The sequence below is a fragment of the Caretta caretta genome, chromosome 21, assembly GCF_965140235.1.
Source record: "Caretta caretta isolate rCarCar2 chromosome 21, rCarCar1.hap1, whole genome shotgun sequence".
Lineage (NCBI taxonomy): Eukaryota > Metazoa > Chordata > Testudines > Cheloniidae > Caretta > Caretta caretta.
This window is the reverse complement of record NC_134226.1, coordinates 12,998,116-13,016,416: the sequence shown is the minus strand read 5'-3', so window position 1 is coordinate 13,016,416 and position 18,301 is coordinate 12,998,116. Positions and strand designations below refer to the sequence as shown.

At 45.8% G+C, this 18,301-nt stretch overlaps 1 protein-coding gene and 1 long non-coding RNA gene across 2 annotated transcripts in view; both read right to left on the bottom strand.

Annotated features, from left to right (window-relative positions):
• Positions 1–11,492: 11,492 nt before the first annotated feature.
• Positions 11,493–13,509, bottom strand: LOC142069766 (uncharacterized). The gene is made up of 3 exons (XR_012665720.1): positions 13,448–13,509; positions 13,217–13,285; positions 11,493–11,538 (listed from the first exon to the last, which is right to left on the bottom strand). It is a non-coding gene; the product is annotated as an uncharacterized LOC142069766 (long non-coding RNA).
• A 196-nt stretch (positions 13,510–13,705) lies between these two features.
• Positions 13,706–18,301, bottom strand: part of PNPLA1 (patatin like domain 1, omega-hydroxyceramide transacylase) — a 42,010-nt gene continuing 37,414 nt past the window's right edge. Inside the window, exons 7-9 of the mRNA XM_048826459.2 lie at positions 16,787–16,947; positions 15,772–15,837; positions 13,706–14,145 (exon numbers count right to left, since the gene is read on the bottom strand). Coding sequence (XP_048682416.2) covers positions 13,813–14,145; positions 15,772–15,837; positions 16,787–16,947 — 560 coding nt within the window. The 3' untranslated portion in view covers positions 13,706–13,812. The remainder of the gene's footprint in view (positions 14,146–15,771; positions 15,838–16,786; positions 16,948–18,301) is intronic.

Here is an 18,301-nt window from a genome sequence, read left to right as displayed (position 1 = left end):
CCCAACCTTTCATTTCATCCCCCATGCCTCTCCACTGTGGCTGTGCATGGAACATCCTCCCTTTTTCCATGTGCCAAGCAACCTTGTTTTCCTCCATGTCCTAAAATTTCTCTTTTGGCTAGTCTTTTTACCTCTCACCACAAATGGCTTGCTCTTGTACCTCATCTGACCTTGCCCTTGGGTGGAGCACACTGAACGTTGTAAGTAAGACACGAGAAGTGATTCTTTCCCTCCGTGCTGATTAGGCCTCAGCTGGAGTATTGTGGCGCTCAGAACTGGACATGTTTCAGGAAGGACGTGGACAAATTGGAGAAAGTTCAGAGGAAAGCAACAAAAATGATTAAAGGTCTAGAAAACAACATCTATGAGGGAAGATGGGAAAAAATGGGTTTGTTGAGTCTGGAGAAGAGAAGACTGAGGGGGAGACATGGTAACAGTTTTCAAGTACGTAAGAGGTTGTTACAAAGAGGAGGGTGGAAAATTGTTCTCCTTAACCTCTGAGGATAAGACAAGAAGCAACGGGCTTAAATTGCAGCAGTGGAGGTTAGGTTGGACTTTAGGAAAAACTTCTTACCTGTCAGGGTCGTTAAGCACTGGAACAAATTGCCCAGGGAGGATGTGGATTTTGTCATTGGAGGTTTTTAAGAACAGGTTAGACAAATACCTGTCAGGAATGATCTAGTTATTATTTAGGCCTGCCTTGAGTGTAGGGGAGTGGGTTAGATCGGTGGTGCTCCACCTGTGATCTGTGGACCGTGTATAAGATTTCCAGAGGGATCGCACCTCCACTTGAAATTTTTTAGCGGTTCGTAAATGGGGGAAAGGTTGAAAACCGCTGGACTAGATGACCTATTGAGGTCCCCTCCAGTCCTATACCTGGTGATTCTGTGGCATCTTTATTCACGTTTTAAAATGGAAGCTTTTGTTGAACAGGAGAGAGTAGTTAATGCCAAGTGCCACATGGGTGGGTGCATGGGCTTATGGCATAAACACGTTAGCTGGGAGATTTTAAAAAAAAATGATAAAACCAATGAAATAATTAATGTTGGTATGTGCTGCTGTTAACTTTAGCATTGTCATGAGTTGAACAGGTTAATTTGAAACAGCAAATATTTTTTTCCAGTTTGCAGACTCAGGAAGACAATTCTGCGTGGGTTTGCATTCAATTAATACTTTTAAGGTGGTATTCTCAACCATGACGATTGGCAATGACTTTTCTTTTTCAAACAGAAATTCTGTGCCATGGCTCTGACCAGTGACTTTAAATACCAGGATCCAAGCAGCTATTGAAGCTGGCAGTAACAAGACATGCTATTATTAAATAACCCAATTCCGATCACCTTTGTGACATCCCTTTCCTTGTGTATGCTTTGTCTGTTAGTAACCTCTTTAGGCAGACCTGATTTATCTATGATGTCATTTGCTGTACTGTAACGCTGGAGTAACTCCTTTGAACTCAATGCAATGTAGTGTAACTGAGAGCAGAAGGTGGTCCCTACTCTTTTCCAGACCTGTGGGGAATGTTCTGTACGTTATTGGGACTACACCACTAATGAAGGACATCAATAAGCCAAGTTGCGTAGTAAGTTTTGGCACTGTGTCCTACTCACAAATCTTTATAGTCTGGGAGCAAATAACTAAATGCAAGAATTAACACTTAATCCCTCTAATCCACAAAGCGATCCCTCTCGGCATATAAAGGCCATGCAAAAAAAAAAAAAAAGATGATAGCATTTGTCATTTTGTTCTGCTTTTTCGTTGCCCTCTAAATAGCAACTCCTGTCTGCAAGACATGTGGATTATAAAGAGAAATATGGGGTGGGGGGGAATTCACCTCAGTGGCAGATTTTCTTGGTCATGCAGACACAATAATATAAATTACATGGTATTAAATGCTGCAGTTCAAAAGGATGCATCTGCTTGGGACAGCTCTCCCAAGTGGCTCTGTAGGAAGATAGGTTCCTAGAGGATTATAGTAGCTAAAAATGGACAAAGTCCTATTAAATCATCAAATTAATTACCCTAAGCAAAGGCAGGAAATCAAGTCAAAGGAATCTTTAAAATAACCATTTCTTCCAAGTGTAGTCAAGATATCTGAGGTTGGGTCTGAAGCTGCAACATCTGTGCCTTTCTCACTTCCCAAAAGTTTCACACTTGATCTCATGGCTTTATTTTTGATTGATCACTTTTCTGGTGTAACTTGACCACCTAGACCTGGTCCTAGTACAAGATGAAACATTTTGGACTTCAGTGGCCATAAACCACACACCCTGGTGAGTTTTCAAACCTGGGTGCCTGAAGTGCCCCATCTAAATAGGGCGACCTGATTTTCAGAGGTGCTGAGCGTTGTCAGGTAATGCTCTCCTTCTCTGTGCCTTTGCTTCCCTATCTGTAGAATGGGATTAACAACCTTTAGAGTGAAATCCTGGTACTATTGAAGTGAATGGCAGAACTCCCATTGAGTTCAACAGGGCTAGGATTTCATCTTCAGTGTACCTACCTCCTAGGTACGTCATAGAGTTAAATCCATTAACATTTGTGATAAGTGCCGGGGGAATTAGATACTTTTTGTTTAAAAAAAGGGAGGGAGGGAGGGATTTCTGTGTGGAGTAAGTCTGACTACTAAGGACCCAGTTGGGAGTCTTTCCATTGACTGACTGATGCTTTTTGAATTAGGACTCTAGAGACTTGTCATAGCAAAAAAAAAAAAAAAAGCAACCCACTTTCACCTGCTGCCTTTAGCTGTGATGATGGGACCCTGAAGCGTATGGCATGTGAGTATCGCAACATTTTGGTATAACCTTAAGGAGCACGTTGGAAACAATGCAATTCAGAGTGCTAAAAGTAATGCTCCTTCTCACTCTCGTCTGTCACTTCGTAGGCAGCCTGCCTGGTAAACGAAACATCATAACAGTAGCTCAAACCAGTGAACAGCCACTCCGGTGCCTTCTGAGCAGCGTTCAGATGCCTGCACAGCCCTGTTGAAAAGGTTAAAAGAGCCGGGGCTGCCACTGAGGGGTTGGCATAAGATAAAGGTGCAGCTGCTGTGAACTGTACAACTGGAAAAGCCCCTTCCCCCATCGAACACTTGACCCGGCCTTATCAATGAAAAGGCCCAAAAGTGACACTGGGATCTTTCGAGCTGCCTCGCTACGTTCCCTGACAGGGAAAAGGAGAAGCTCACAACTTCTGCCCAGCTTTATCGCCGGTGTCACTCCATTAGTATCAGCCGGGGTGAATATGGCCCAACGTCCGTCATCCCTTGGATTTTTCAGGCTGGAGGTGGGTTTGTCGAAAAGTGGCATAAAATGGCTCTTCTGTCGTCCTATTTTGCCGTCAGAATTTGCTCCCTTGTGGTAGATCCTGGCCGTTCTGGCTCCATCCAAGGTGTAGAAGCACTGCGTTTGGGGCTGCCAGTTATGAAATATTTGTTCCCTGACTTGGTTAATGCTCAGTTTCTTACCATAATGTGGCCAGGACCCAACTGTGTTTTAATCATGTACCTGAACAAAAGTTACCGCTTTGGACATAACAGGGCTATAACAGGGTCATGGTTAAAGCACACTTCAGCCCAGATTCTCAAAGGAATTTAGGCACCTTAATTATAATGGCAGTTAGGTGCCCCTAAATACCTTTCAAGATCTGGGCCTTAGGTCCTATCTAAAATGGAGCAGGATTTTTACCACAACAGCCAGATTGTCCAGGACAGATGAGCCCTTTCATTTAGGATTTAGGTGCCTGATCCATGCCTAGAATTATTTTAAAACTAAATTGGGCAAAGCAGTAGCAAATCACCCAGTGGGAAACAATTCTGTGCTGCCTTCTCAGGGCGATGGGGTAAGAGGGGGAGGCTAGAGCAAGGGCATGGGTCTGCAGTGATGCAGGTTCACTGGTCGTAAAGCTTCATGTTGCTGGGACTCAGAGAACATATCCCTGCCCCTCTTCCCCCCCCCACTACGGGGTCTGGAAGAGCAGTTCTGTTCGGCCCCTCCACAAAAAACCCTTGGCCTTAGTGGAGGGAAGGGGGGCAATAATTAGCCTTGTAGAGCGGAATCCAAAGCCCATGGAAGTCCGTCTATATGAGGTACTTTTGTGGGCCCTGTTACCATGGTATCTAAGTGCCTCAATCTTTAATGACAGGTTTCAGAGTAACAGCCGTGTTAGTCTGTATTCGCAAAAAGAAAAGGAGGACTTGTGGCACCTTAAGTGAGCTGTAGCTCACAAAAGCTTATGCTCAAATAAATTGGTTAGTCTCTAAGGTGCCACAAGTACTCCTTTTCTTTTTTCAATCTTTAATGTATTTCTTCTCGCAGCACCCTCATGCCGCAGGGCAGTGCTATTATCCCCATTTTACAGATGGGGAATGGAGGCCCAGAGTTACTAAGGGTATGCTTTTTAACAGTATATTGGAGCCTAAAGACATGAGTCAGCGTCCAGGTGCCTAACTCCAATGTGAGTTAGGGCTAGATTATTAAAGGTATTTAGAAGCCCTTCAGGAGCCTAAGTGACTCACCCCAGGTCACATGGAGTTTGTCGCAGAGCAGGGAACCTGGGTCTCTTAAATCCAACTAGTGCCCTACCCACTGGACCATCCTGCCTCTTAAAGTCAACAGGGAGTCTTTCCTTTGACTTCAGTGGGCTTTGGATCAGGTCCTTAAGCATGTGTTTATTGCAGAGGAGAAGAGACTTGTTTCCTGCCGAAATGTCCTAGATGTCTCTCTTGGGAGAGTAAGTGCTGACTGACACGTACCTGGGAGAGCGAGAGGGAAGCTGCCTCTGTAGCAAAGGCAACAGGTGCTGAGGGAGGTTTGTTCCCAAGGGTATCGGGAGGCCGATGTTGCCTTAGAAAGGAACTGTGAGTGCTGTGCTCATGGAGACCTTCTGCTGAATCCCGGCATTGTCCTGCCTCCCAAGGGGTTGTGAAGACAGGAATGTTAATAGATTGTGAGGCGCTCCGATGGGATGGTAACGGGGAGCATACAAATACCATTAGGTAGATCTAGGCCAGAATTATGCCTCTGCCAGTGGCCGGCTTCAAAGGAAGGTGCAAGAAACCCGACAGTAGGCAGATTTGGGATAATCTGCCCCCTAATCTATAATAGCTAGAGATTGGTCTAAACCATGTAGCATGAGGTCCTTTCCCACACTTTTTTCTTCATATTAACTATGATAACTCTGGCTCGTCTTTTTAACTTTTAAATGTTCAGTCCTTCTTTGAACGTTGCTAAATTCCCAGCCTCTGTGACATAATGTGGCAAGGAGTTCCCCAGTCTAAATACATCTTGTGTGAAAAAAAATTATTTCCTTTGAATGGTTTTTAATGTGTGGCCCTTTGTCACGATTTCCAGCCGGTGAGAAGAGGACCCTAAATGGAATAGCTGCTACTGCACTGTGGCAAAGGTAAAGGCTCTGGCTTTCCTTTGGTTTTCACGAGCCCTGTTTCAGCTGCTCTGAGATCTCTGTGGGAAATGCAGGGGAGGCTTGCAAACGTTGCGAGGAGAATGTCGCAGAGATTGTTGGATAGCCTCAAAGCCTGGTAACTACGCCGTGCCTGGGATCTATGACCAGAACTGGGATCTCTAGACTCAAGCTGCTCTGTCAGTTCAGCTGCATAATGGAAATTCTAACTACTGGGGGAGAGGGCGGCTGTGCGATTTGGGGACAGGTGTGTTTGGGCTGAGCCTGATATCCAGACACCTATCGATTTTAGGGGTTCCTTTAGCTGAATTTGCTCTACAGACCATTAGTCATTTTTTTAAGGCTTGTGTTTGTTTTGTTTCACACCCATCAGCTTTCGGGAGAAGTGTCAGTTGCCCAGAAGGGGCCTGGATTGCTAGGCTTAGCTGCTGGGATCACCTCCTGTCATAAATATAAAGGGAAGGGTAAACCCCTTTGAAATCCCTCCTGGCCAGGGGAAAGCTCCTCTCACCTGTAAAGGGTTAAGAAGCTAAAGGTAACCTCGCTGGCACCTGACCAAAATGACCAATGAGGAGACAAGATACTTTCAAAAGCTGGGAGGAGGGAGAGGAACAAAGGGTCTGGGTCTGTCTGTGTGCTGCTCTTTGCCAGAGACAGAACAGGAATGGAGTCTTAGAACTTTTAGTAAGTAATCTAGCTAGGTATGTGTTAGATTATGATTCCTTTAAATGGCTGAGAAAAGCATTGTGCTGAATAGAATAACTATTTCTGTCTGTGCATCTTTTTTGTAACTTAAGGTTTTGCCTAGAGGGGTTCTCTATGTTTTGGAATCTAATTACCCTGTAAGATATCTACCATCCTGATTTTACAGGGGGGATTTCTTTATTTCTATTTACTTCTATTTTTTATTAAAAGTCTTCTTGTAAAAACTGAATGCTTTTTCATTGTTCTCAGATCCAAGGGTTTGGGTCTGTGGTCACCTATGCAAATTGGTGAGGCTTTTTATCCAACATTTCCCAGGAAAGGGGGGGGTGCGAGTGTTGGGAGGATTGTTCATTGTTCTTAAGATCCAAGGGTCTGGGTCTGTAGTCACCTAGGCAAATTGGTGAGGCTTTTTACCAAACCTTGTCCAGGAAGTGGGGTGCAAGGTTTTGGGAAGTATTTTGGGGGGAAAGACGCGTCCAAACAGCTCTTCCCCAGTAACCAGTATTAGTTTGGTGGTGGTAGCGGCCAATCCAAGGACAACGGGTGGAATATTTTGTACCTTGGGGAAGTTTTGACCTAAGCTGGTAAAGATAAGCTTAGGGGGTTTTTCATGCAGGTCCCCACATCTGTACCCTAGAGTTCAGAGTGGGGGAGGAACCTTGACACCTCCTATGTCAGACAAGCTGCCTGAGAACCTAGCTTTTCTCTCAGTTAGAGGTAAGAGCAACTTGAACGGGAGTTCCAGCTGGGGTTTATAGCCTTTTCACACCTCCGGTGGTCATTAAAGGAGGAGGCAGTGTATTGTAGTAGTTACAGCAAGGGATAGTGGGTTAGTAACATCAGAAGTCCAGGGCTCTGTTCCTGATTCTGCCACCAAATGACCCTGGGACAGTCCTTTAACTGCTCTGTGCCTCCTACGTCATACTATGATGATATGACTGTCCATAGGTTCTCTATGGGCCCTGTCATTATAGCATCTGAATTATACTTGTCCACCTTTGTACTTTGATGTTCTGGGTGGTTAGCTGCCATGGAAGTGTGTAGAGTTATTAGTGTCCTATTACCTTAAACATCCCACAATGGGTGTTGTGAGAGCAGGGGTGTTAACCCCAGTGTCCTGGCTAAATTCTTAAATTAGGTAATTATATTCTGCCTACAGGGTATTAAACACTCCTCCTTATATCTTGAACTGGATGCAACATTCTTCCTCTCTTATGGTGTCGCGTAGCATTGTTGTGCTCAGTTTAAAAACTGCTGCATTTCACTTCAGAGGTGGCTGCATATCAGTGGCGCACATTGTGTTTGAAGCAATATTTTTTAAAGGGCGGCTCTACTCTGACTGTGTAAGAATGGCACGTTCTCATCAGCTCTGTCCCCTCTGTACATTTCAGATTCTTAGTTGCTCACTTTAGTACCCAGCGTTTGGCCCGTACAATTTTTGTTACTGATGATTTTTGCACAAGCCAGAAAAGAAACAGCTTGACTTTCAAATCTCAGGGTGCATGTGCATCTTTTTCCCGGGAGAGAAAAAACGGCCATCATTTGACTGGTACACGGAGCAAATCCACACCAAAAATCACTAAGACTCAGTAAATATGGAACACTATCCAGAGCAGAGACAAACTTGAAATCTGAAGGCTAGAGAGAGGAACAACTGCATTTAAGATAAGAGCTGAAGGAACCCCAAGTCACAGTCAGAGATTATAAACTCTTTGGGGCACGGACCATCATTTTTTTATTTTTTTTTTTAAAGTTGAGCATGTGCTTTGCTGAACTGGAGCCTAGTACAGGACTTGACAAACGAATGGTTTTGCAGCTCCCATTGATTTGGTTTCCCACAGGGTCTTTCCCATTAACTGAGCAGTGGTTCATCAGCAAAGGACTTAACTGTAAGGCCAAGGGAAAGGCTCCAGTCCTTCGTTCTTGCTAGGCAAAACTCCCCAGCGACTTCAGTGGGAGTTTTGCTTAAGTAAAGACCACAGGATTTGACTCAGATTGTCAGACACATTTGTTTCACACTCACTCATCTCTTAAGATTTGTGACTTTTCGGTCTTCCCTTGATGGGGCTGGGTTAGAAGGTGCAGAAGGGCTATTTGTTTAAGCTTTGCGCCTCTTACACCTTTGCCTTCTGTATAATACCCCTTTATAAGGGCTCTCTGGTGTGCAGAGACCAGTAGCTGCAGAGCGTGCAGATTGTTTAGAAGACACACACGGTGCTCGCTCTTGGAGACTTTACTTTTGTTCTTTCTTGCTTAGTTGTTCCCTTAAATCTGAAATAAAAGCTCTTTCTGGCTGCAATTACCTGTTTGCGCGTTGTGTATGGGAAACGGGACAGATGTAATCAGCTCTGATATATCAGAGGAAAGAGGAATCTTTATTATTATTTTGTATTACAGCACCATAGCTATGCATAGAACAAACAAAAAAACACAGCTTCTACCCCAGGCTCTTACAATCAGAGAAGAGTAGGGCACATGATCTCATTCCAAAGGCCCCTACAGGGGTCCTTTGCTGGACTCTGAACCCCATCCCAGGGGTTGCACAGATAGTTAGATAAAATGCAGCATGACACAGTGAGAAGGGAGGGAGGCAAGGTGGGGTAGGAACGGGAAGGAGATGTGCACAGGCTGTTAGGTTATCTGGTGTCACAAGTCACGCTGTGTTAATCCCATTTCTTTATCTATATATTATTTATATATGTAAAGCCTGATTTCCAGAGCACCCATGATCTCAGCTGAAGTCAATGGCAGCTGTGGGTTCTGCGCAAGGAAACCGCATCTTCACGTGGCCCATCACTGTTGAAGGCTTTCAACAAGAAGAGCTGTTGCAGTTGTCCAGGTTTAGATTTTCCAGAACGGCCCTCGTCAGCAGTTACCTAGAGAAAGTAAAGAGAGAGGACCCCTTCCTAGCTGTGATAATATTTTGGACCACCATATGGTCAAGAAAATGGCAAACGCCACTTTGATTCCCCCATGTTGGCCCTACCACCACCCATGTTTCATTTCTCACCCGTCCTTCCCAATTCCACTACAAATTTATAAAGGAAGTTTGGGAACCAGATTTCATTCTTCACCTACGCACTTGGGGTGGCTGGGTGGTGTTAGTGGCCTGAGAGATACAGGAGGGCAGGCCCTTCTGGCCTTGAACTCTGTGACTTCATATGCACTTCAGAGTGGGGCGAGGGGCCAACTGGACAGCACAACAGACTGTCCCAGTCCTCATTCCAGGCCTGGTCCAGATCCCATTCAGGCAATGGAAAGACTCCCATTGACTTTGGTGGGCTTTGATCAGCCCCTTGCAGAGCATGGTTCTGCAGCTGCTGTCAGAATGGCCTCCTTGGAAGTTGGATTATTGGTTCTCTTCCTGTACCGAGCAAACATTTCTCCCCGGGCATAGATCCCTGTTGCTCTAGTGACTTCAATGGAGTGGTACCGATTTACAGCAGCTGGAAATCCAACCCCTTGTCCGGGAATTCCATGCCCAGCTTTGGGGCTGTGTAAATGATGATGACAGGTTCACCTCCCTGCTTCCGATCCACTATCTTCCAAACTCCAGTAGGACTTGCTTGCCTCTCCATTCGGCCCTTTGCTCCTTCCTTCACCACTAGCTCATTTAGCTCCTTCCAACCATGCCCTCAGCCCAATTGGGTTTTTAAATCGTAGAACGCCTTACCTCTCTGCTGCTTATGGATCCGGCAATGCAATCAGTGATTTTAACATATTACCGCCAATAACCCTTGTCGCTCAACCCCTATCTCCCACAAGGTCCCGCAAACGCCCTGTGCTTTACAAGCTAATGAGAGAAGAGGCAACATACTCTGGTGGTGCTCAGAAGAAAGCTCTAGTTGGCAACACTCTTCTCGTCGGGTGGAGCTAACTGCTCACCTGGCAGAGACTCAACCCCCCTCAGCAGTATTCTGGCTAAAATCCAATAGCTGGGCTTTCCGAAAGTGACTAGTGAAGTTCCTCAGTATTTGTGTGCTCAGCTTGAGCTGCCTAATTCTCAGAAGGTAGGGGCTCAGGAGGCACCAAAAAACTTGTGCATCTGTTATTCCAGAGGCCGGGCCCAGATCCACAAAGGTATTTAGGCACTGAACTACCATTGATTCAATGGGAATCAGGGCCCCCAGCTGTCTCTGAGGATCTGGGCTCAAGTGCCTAATTTAGTGACGACAAGCCCTTTGAAATTCCACAGTCGATCTCAGCTAGGGGAATCCAATCAACGAAGGCCATCTCTCCAGCACAAGCGTACAGCGGCCCATTGTACCGACACAGCTGTGCCGCGGTAAGAGCGCGCGCGTAGCCGCGTTATGTTGACGGGAGAGCGCTCTCCTGTCGACATACAAAACCAGCTCAGCGAGCGGCGGGAGCTATGTCAGCGGGAGGGCGTCTCCTGCCAGCATAGCACTGTGCACACAAGCGCTTATGCCAGCAAAACATGTTGCTCCTGGGGTGTGGGGTTTTTTCCCCCCCACCCGTGAGTGACAAAAGTTTTGCCGACATAAGTACTAGTGTAGACATAGCCTAAATTTCATTGTTTTTCTTTCTGATTTGGGGGGTTTTTTTGGGCGGGGTTACAAAGTGGCAATAAAAAGTTAGAAGAAGTTTATAGGAAGACTTAGAACTATTTAACATCTCTATTGTAGGGTGGTGTTGTTCAAGAACCCCTTGTCCGAATCAATTCAAATTTCGCAAAACAAAAGTTCTACTTTGGCACTAGATCTAACCAGTCAATAAGGCAGCTGATATGACTGTTCTTGTAGCATATATTTGGGGAGGGCAAAATAGGTTGTAAAAGAGGAACCCAGTTTCAATTTTAACCCTGGCTTAGCAACTCCCACTGATTGATTTTGCTTGTTAGAACTTATTCGTCTACACACATACAGAGATATATGCAAGCTACATGACTTACCCAAGGTCAAACAGCGAATCAGTGGTTGAACTGGGAACAGAACTCAGGTGTCCTAGCTACTTGTCAACTAAGGGACACTGGAGTCAGATCCTCAGCTGGGGTAAATCAGAATAAGTCTAACTGGAGTCTTTGGCATGATCAGATTTACGCCAGCTGAGAATCAGTTTTTCCGTCAACGTAGCTGAACTCAAGGAACAATCCTGGGGAAGACAAGGCAGTGCATAGTTTTAACAGACATGACCTGGTCGAGTTATGGACTCTGTGGCACGCCTTGTCTTGACTCAGCTACTAGCTTGAATGAAGAGCACACCCTTCTTTTCGGATGAAGACAGGGCCTTCGTGGCTAATGCTGTTGTGAAATCCTCATACAAGTCGTTCTCACCTGTCTGTGAGAGAACGTGACATGTTCATGTGAAGTTTGCATGGCACAGGATGCCGTGATGTGATCTCAGCAACTGGGGATCCAGGCATCTCCTGGCTCTTTGGAGCAGGCAGAGCTACCACTAAAAGCCAACAGAGGTGAAACAAACAAATACAATCCTTAAATAACAAGTGGTCAATAAAGGCAAATTCAATTAAGAGGAAACTCAAATATCTGCTCTTCCTTAGCATGCAAAAAGAAAAGGCGTTCTTGTGGCACCTTAGAGACTAACAAGTTTATCTGAGCATAAGCTTTCGTGAGCTACAGCCCACTTCATCAGATGCATACCATGGAAAATACAGTGGGGAGATTTTATATACACAGAGAACATGAAACAAGGGTGTTACCATACACACTATAACAAGAATGATCAGATAAGGTGAGCTATTTCCAGCAAGAGAGAAAAAAAACCTTACGTAGTGATAATCAAGGTGGGCCATTTCCAGCAATTGACAAGAACGTGTGAGGAACGGGGGGGGGGGGGGATAAACATGGGGAAATAGTTTTACTTTGTGTAAAAACACATCCACTCCCAGTCTTCATTCAAGCCTAATGTAATGGTGTCCAGTTTGCAAATGAATTCCAATTCAGCAGTCTCTCATTGGAGTCTGTTTTTGAAGTTTTTTTGTTGAAATATTACGACTTTTAGGTCTGTAATCGAGTGGCCAGAGAGACTGAAGGGTTCTCCGACTGATTTTTGAATATTATAATTCCTGACATCTGATTTGTGTCCATTTATTCTTTTACGTAGAAACTATCCGGTTTGGCCAATCAGGGGACACCATCATAGGGCCTAATCACATCAGCCACACTATCAGAGGCTCGTTCGCCTGCACATCTACCAATGTGATATATGCCATCATGTGCCAGCAATGCCCCTCTGCCATGTGCATTGGCCAAACAATTAACTTAGGCTTGAATAAAGACTGGGAGTGGATGTGCCCCAAGTCCTCCTGTTCTTTTTGTGGATACAGACTAACATGGCTGCTACTCTGAAACCTCTTATTAGTATGGGTCAGTGCCAAGGGCAGAGGGATAGAGCTGCAGACCAGCCACTGACCATGTTCCTCTCGCAAAGACCCCTCTGGGGTTGCTGCTGGGCGTGGCTCCCAGTGCACACCTATAATGCTACATAAGTAATGAGTAATCATCGTATAACCATCTCTGCCCAGAGGGAGTGAGAAAGAAGCCGGACCCTCCGAGATATTGGCTTGAGTCGGCCCATGGGGCAGAAGGGAAGGAGCCGTGTGTCTGATGATGTTTCACACACAACCGGCTCAGCAAGATGCACCAGCAACGGTCACTTTAGTGAATATGGCCTTCGCTCTCTCCCATAGGTGCTGACTTTTATTTTTCCGGGGGGGTTGCCCCACAAACCTCTCTGCCCCGAGGCTCCGCCCCCTCCCTCAAGGCTCCGCCCTCGCTCTGCCTCTTCCCACACCCCCGCCCCCCCACCTCCTCCCTGAGGCCCTCGCTGCTTGCTGCCCTCCCCCAAGCCGCTCCCTGAGCCACCAAACAGCTATGGCTGGTGGATGCTAAGCACCCACTAATATTTTTTCTGTGGGTGCTCTGGCCCTGAGCACCCACAGAGTTGACAGCTATGCTCCCTCCCCTTCGTGATGTTCTCACCGCGTTCCTGATGGGTTTGCAAAGGAGGTACTCCATGTCCTTTCACTTTCTGCAGCATGCCACAATGATCTCAGTGTAATGTTACTCGGCTAGTGAAAACCAACAGGAGAGAAGAAATACAGATCCTCTACCTTTGTCACAGTGCACAGGTGTCTGCTGCGGTATTTTCTTGTCCGTTCCATTTACTGTCCAGTTCTCCCCTATTGATAATTACAAGAGTTACGTGTTCACAAATAATCACATGAACTTGGGTGATGTGTAATGACCTGGGATTGTGCAAAAGATCCTAGTGATGCTTTGTGAGACAGAGCAAGCTAGGAATTCCTAACTCACATAGACCTCCCAATCTTTGTAACACTTACTTTGCCTCTGTAAGAAGAAAATGGCATCGTGATATCCTTGTAAATAAAACTCGCGTAGCACCTGCAGGGGAAACCACTCAGCGTTATAAAGGAGAGTCATTCTAATTGCAAAAAAAGTGCCCCTGAGGGCAGTAATCACAGTGTTGCCAACCCTTGCCATTTCTTTGTGCATCTCACAATATTTGGTGTTTTTCTTAAAGCACCAGCTACTGGAGTCATGTGGGTTTTTTATTTTATTTATTTATTTTTGGTGAGCATCTCTGACTTCGTTAAAAAAAAAACACTGCTGTGGAGTAAAGCCTGCACATTTGAATTCTACAGGCTGAAACATCAGAAGGCCAAGAGAACCTACCCAGAATTTTTTCCTAAGGCGCGTGATTTTTAAGCAATCTCGTGATTTGGGCTGGGGGATGATTTATGATCCTCACATGCTTGGGGTTGGCCATACCGAAATGATCTGTCACTGTGCAGTCCCTGGGGCTACTCACCGGAGGACTGGGTGGGAAAATACTGTAACTAAACCTGCTTAGGTTCTCAGCTGAGAGCAGGAAGGTGCTTCGGAAGACGCTAATGCAGTTGAAATAGGTCGGGCAGTCCCTCGGGCAGATGTCGACCTCTCCTGTGTAAGGGGATACCGTGATCATGGTTTCCGAGTCCGAGCCAGGCTGCATGTTCGTCATACCTCCATCAATGTAGCGCTGAGAAGACATGCGGTTTGAATCAGATAATGGTTCATCTTCGGTGTGTATCACATCATGCTTATCTCATGTGCACGCCTTAACAAGAGAGCCAAATCCCATTAGGAAGTCCAGATCACAACTTAGGCACGTAAAATGGGAACTGTGGGGCCCGGTTCTCATTTACATTAAGGCCATTCAACACTGGAGTGCAAATCACATTGAAGTCCATTTTAAGGCCCTTTTACGCTGTCTTAGTGCAAATGAGAATCAAGGCCTTATGTAGCTAATGCCATTGAATGAAGGGGTGGTCTTGTGGTTAAGGCAGCAGATTGGGAGTAAAGAGGGAGTGGATCCTCAGTTCAAGTAAATCAGCACAGGTCCATTGCATTTACTAGAGCTATTCCAATTCACACCAGGTGAGAACATGGTCCCTAGATTCTAGATGCTATTGTGTAGATCTGGGTTCAGGACGGGCCCTTATATGCATACTGCAGATGAATATTAACTTGTGCCAGCTGGGGCACATGACAGTGATAATGGCTCAAGCAAACACTTGCAACCTGGAGGGATCCATATGCTCAGAGCTTAACTCAACTCGCTGGTTTCGTTTGCACTTTTGCCTCCTCCACAGTTCCCAGCCAACCTGAAACTTGCACCAAAACTCAAGGGGTGTGAAGTCCCATGGACTGAAACTGACAAAAATGCTTCTTGGAATAATAACCCACTAGGACCCTGTCATAAACATACAGCTAAGGTAGCATAAAATCCCTTTTACCTGTAAAGGGTTAAGAAGCTCAGATAACCTGGTTGGTACCTGACCAAAAGGATCAATAAGGGGAGAAGATACTTTCAGATCTGTGGGGGAAGGTTTTTGTTTTGTGCTTCTTTGTGTTCTCTCTGGGTCAGTGAGGAACCAGGGCAGGGAAAATACATCTCCTAAAGCCATACTTGAACTAAGCATCTAAGCTTACAAATTGTAAGGAAATGCGTTAGATTATTTTTTGGTTTAGCTTGTGAATTTTCCTTGTGCTAAGAGGGAGGTTTATCCCTGTTTTTTGTAACTTTGAAGTTTTGCCTAGAGGGGAATCCTCTATGTTTTAATCTTATTACTCTGTAAAATTACCTTCCATTCTGATTTTACAGAGGTGTTTCTTTTATTTTTTTCCTTTATAATAAAGTTCTGTTTTTTAAGAATCTGATTGCTTTTTAGTGTCCTAAAAACCTAAGGGTCTGGTCTGTGCTCACCTTGTGTACCTATCTGGTGGGTAGATTATTCTCAAGCCTCCCCAGGAAAGGGGGTGAAGGGGCTTGGGGGAATATTTTGGGGAAACAGGAACTCCAAGTGGTCCTTTTCCTGAATCTTTGTCTAACTCCCTTGGCAGTGGGCAGCAGTACCCATCCAAGGACAGGGAAGGATTTGTGCCTTGGGGAAGTTTTTAACCTAAGCTGGTAGAAATAAGCTTAGGGGGTCTTTCATGCAGGTCCCCACATCTGTACCTCAGAGTTCAGAGTGGGGAGGGAATCCTGACAGACCCCAGGCAGCAAGGGCTGCACACCACAGCTGCGTGCCTGAGATCCATGTCAGCCCAGATTCTGGTGAGATCAGAACATTTTCCGCCTGGAGCATTGGCAAAGAGCACTCACCATGCCTTGGAAGGAGGGAGGGTTGAATCCACAATAGACAGGAAGGAAGCAGCTACAGATCACTGCCTGTGGGGAGAGAGGCAGAGGGTTACAGGTGAGTAGAGAGAAATATTTTAGAGGCGCATCATCAGCCAGGAAATAATGTTTCCCTCTGAAAATGCTGCACCTATTGTTACAAGTAACACCTCAGACTGACACGATGGGGCAAGCGTAGAGGGGGAAAAACCTGGTTGTCTTTATTTCAGTGTGTTGATGCTGTGCCGTTGCCAGCAGCTTGTGTACAAGACTCTTTGGCTACTCTGCGGTTGGTTAGTTGCACTTCCCAGCTGAGGTAGGGCAACGGACCAGCTGAGGTGGGGGCTATTCTCATCTCTGTCACTGACTTGTTATGGGACCTTGTGCAAGTCACTTCCTCTCCCTGTACTTCACTTTTTCCATCTGTAAACTGGGCACAATGATGCTTTTCTTCCATACGGGGCCAGCTCTTCTACAGTCATTGGCCAACACAATGGCCGACGCATTGTCGCAACTGATTCAGATGAGGACTGAATTCCAAGAGCCTATTAAAGGTTTGATTCCCATTGTGCTGCCTGAGGGGAGAATTCCAGAGAAACTGATGGTGAATCCAGCCGGACAGCTCTGTAAATTGGTAGGTCAGAGCAGAACTGGCATTTTCACTCCTGGGCACGGACCATGCAACGGGCAGAGTCAAGCACTATGGGTTAATTTGTATGTGGCCACTGTCTCCGTATCCAAATGACCGCTGGATAAATAAGCCAACAAGAGTTAGAGCTGATGGAATATTTTGCTTATAACTTGATGCTCAGCTGGGGGTGGAGCCTCTGTGGAATCGGACCGAGTTGGAATTCTCCCTTCGTAGCCTGCACCTGCAGTTTGAATTAGGCTCAACATGAGTCCTCTCTCCCTAATAAACTCAGTTGCTGTTTCCCAAGCTCATCATCAGTGTAATGACTTCCCCCTCTTCTGAATACATAGGAAACAAAGCCACCATTACCTGTACGACCTCCTCCTTCGATCTGTACTCTGAAATGACGACGTTCTGTAAGTCCGACACACGCGTGAGGGAAATGCAAAGCTTCCCCGAAGCCAGCTGGTGTGAGTTCTCCGGCAGCATTTGACTCATCCCCTTCTCTATGATCCGAAGCATACGGTGACCTGGACAAAGGGTGAGAATGCTCACTTTCCTGGCTTCTTCCACAGCTTCATGAAAAAATTCTTCTATCCGACCTGGGAGGGAGTAACCAATCACAATCACCAGCGTTTATAGACAGAAAGGAACACATTCTCTCCCGTCCCAATGCTATACTATGCTATACTGTGATGCATGTTGGATGAGAATGTTGTTACTTGTCTTGTGGTAGTACCTAGAATTCCCTGTCAAAGGTTCCACAGTGCTAAGGGTTGTACACGCAAGTAATGAAATGGTCCCTGTTCCAATATACTTATTGCCTAAGATTAAGAGAATCAAGGGGAGCTTTGTTGTACGCATATAGAATTTGGCTCATGGTACCTTACAGTTAACTTTAGCCTCCATTTAATTGGATCAGAACCCCAGGAACACAAATATTTGTGTTAAGAGAGCCTAAGTATTTACACAGGCTCAATGTGTCTAGTGAGTCAAAATGTGCCAAACAAATAATAGAGAGTCCCATCTGTGAAAAGAAAAGGAGTACTTGTGGCACCTTAGAGACTAACAAATTTATCTGAGCATAAGCTTTCATGAGCTACAGCACACTTAGAATCATAGAATATCAGGGTTGGAAGGGACCTCAGGAGGTCATCTAGTCCAACCCCCTGCTCAAAAGCAGGACCAATCCCCAATTAAATCATCCCAGCCAGGGCTTTGTCAAGCCTGACCTTAAAAACTTCTAAGGAAGGAGATTCTACCACCTCCCTAGGCAACGCATTCCAGTGTTTCACCACCCTCCTAGTGAAAAAGTTTTACCTAATATCCAACCTAAACCTCCCCCACTGCAACTTGAGACCATTACTCCTTGTCCTGTCCTCTTCTACCACTGAGAATAGTCTAGAACCATCCTCTCTGGAACCACCTCTCAGGTAGTTGAAAGCAGCTATCAAATCCCCCCTCATTCTTCTCTTCTGCAGACTAAACAATCCCAGTTCCCTCAGCCTCTCCTCAAAAGTCATGTGTTCCAGACCCCTAATCATTTTTGTTGCCCTTCGCTGGACTCTTTCCAATTTATCCACATCCTTCTTGTAGTGTGGGGCCCAAAACTGGACACAGTACTCCAGATGAGGCCTCACCAATGTTGAATAGAGGAGGACGATCACATCCCTCGATCTGCTCGCTATGCCCCTACGTATACATCCCAAAATGCCATTGGCTTCTTGGCAACAAGGGCACACTGCTGACTCATATCCAGCTTCTCGTCCACTGTCACCCCTAGGTCCTTTTCCGCAGAGCTGCTGCCTAGCCATTCGGTCCCTAGTCTGTAGCTGTGCATTGGGTTCTTCCGTCCTAACTTCATCGGATGCATTCAGTGAAGTG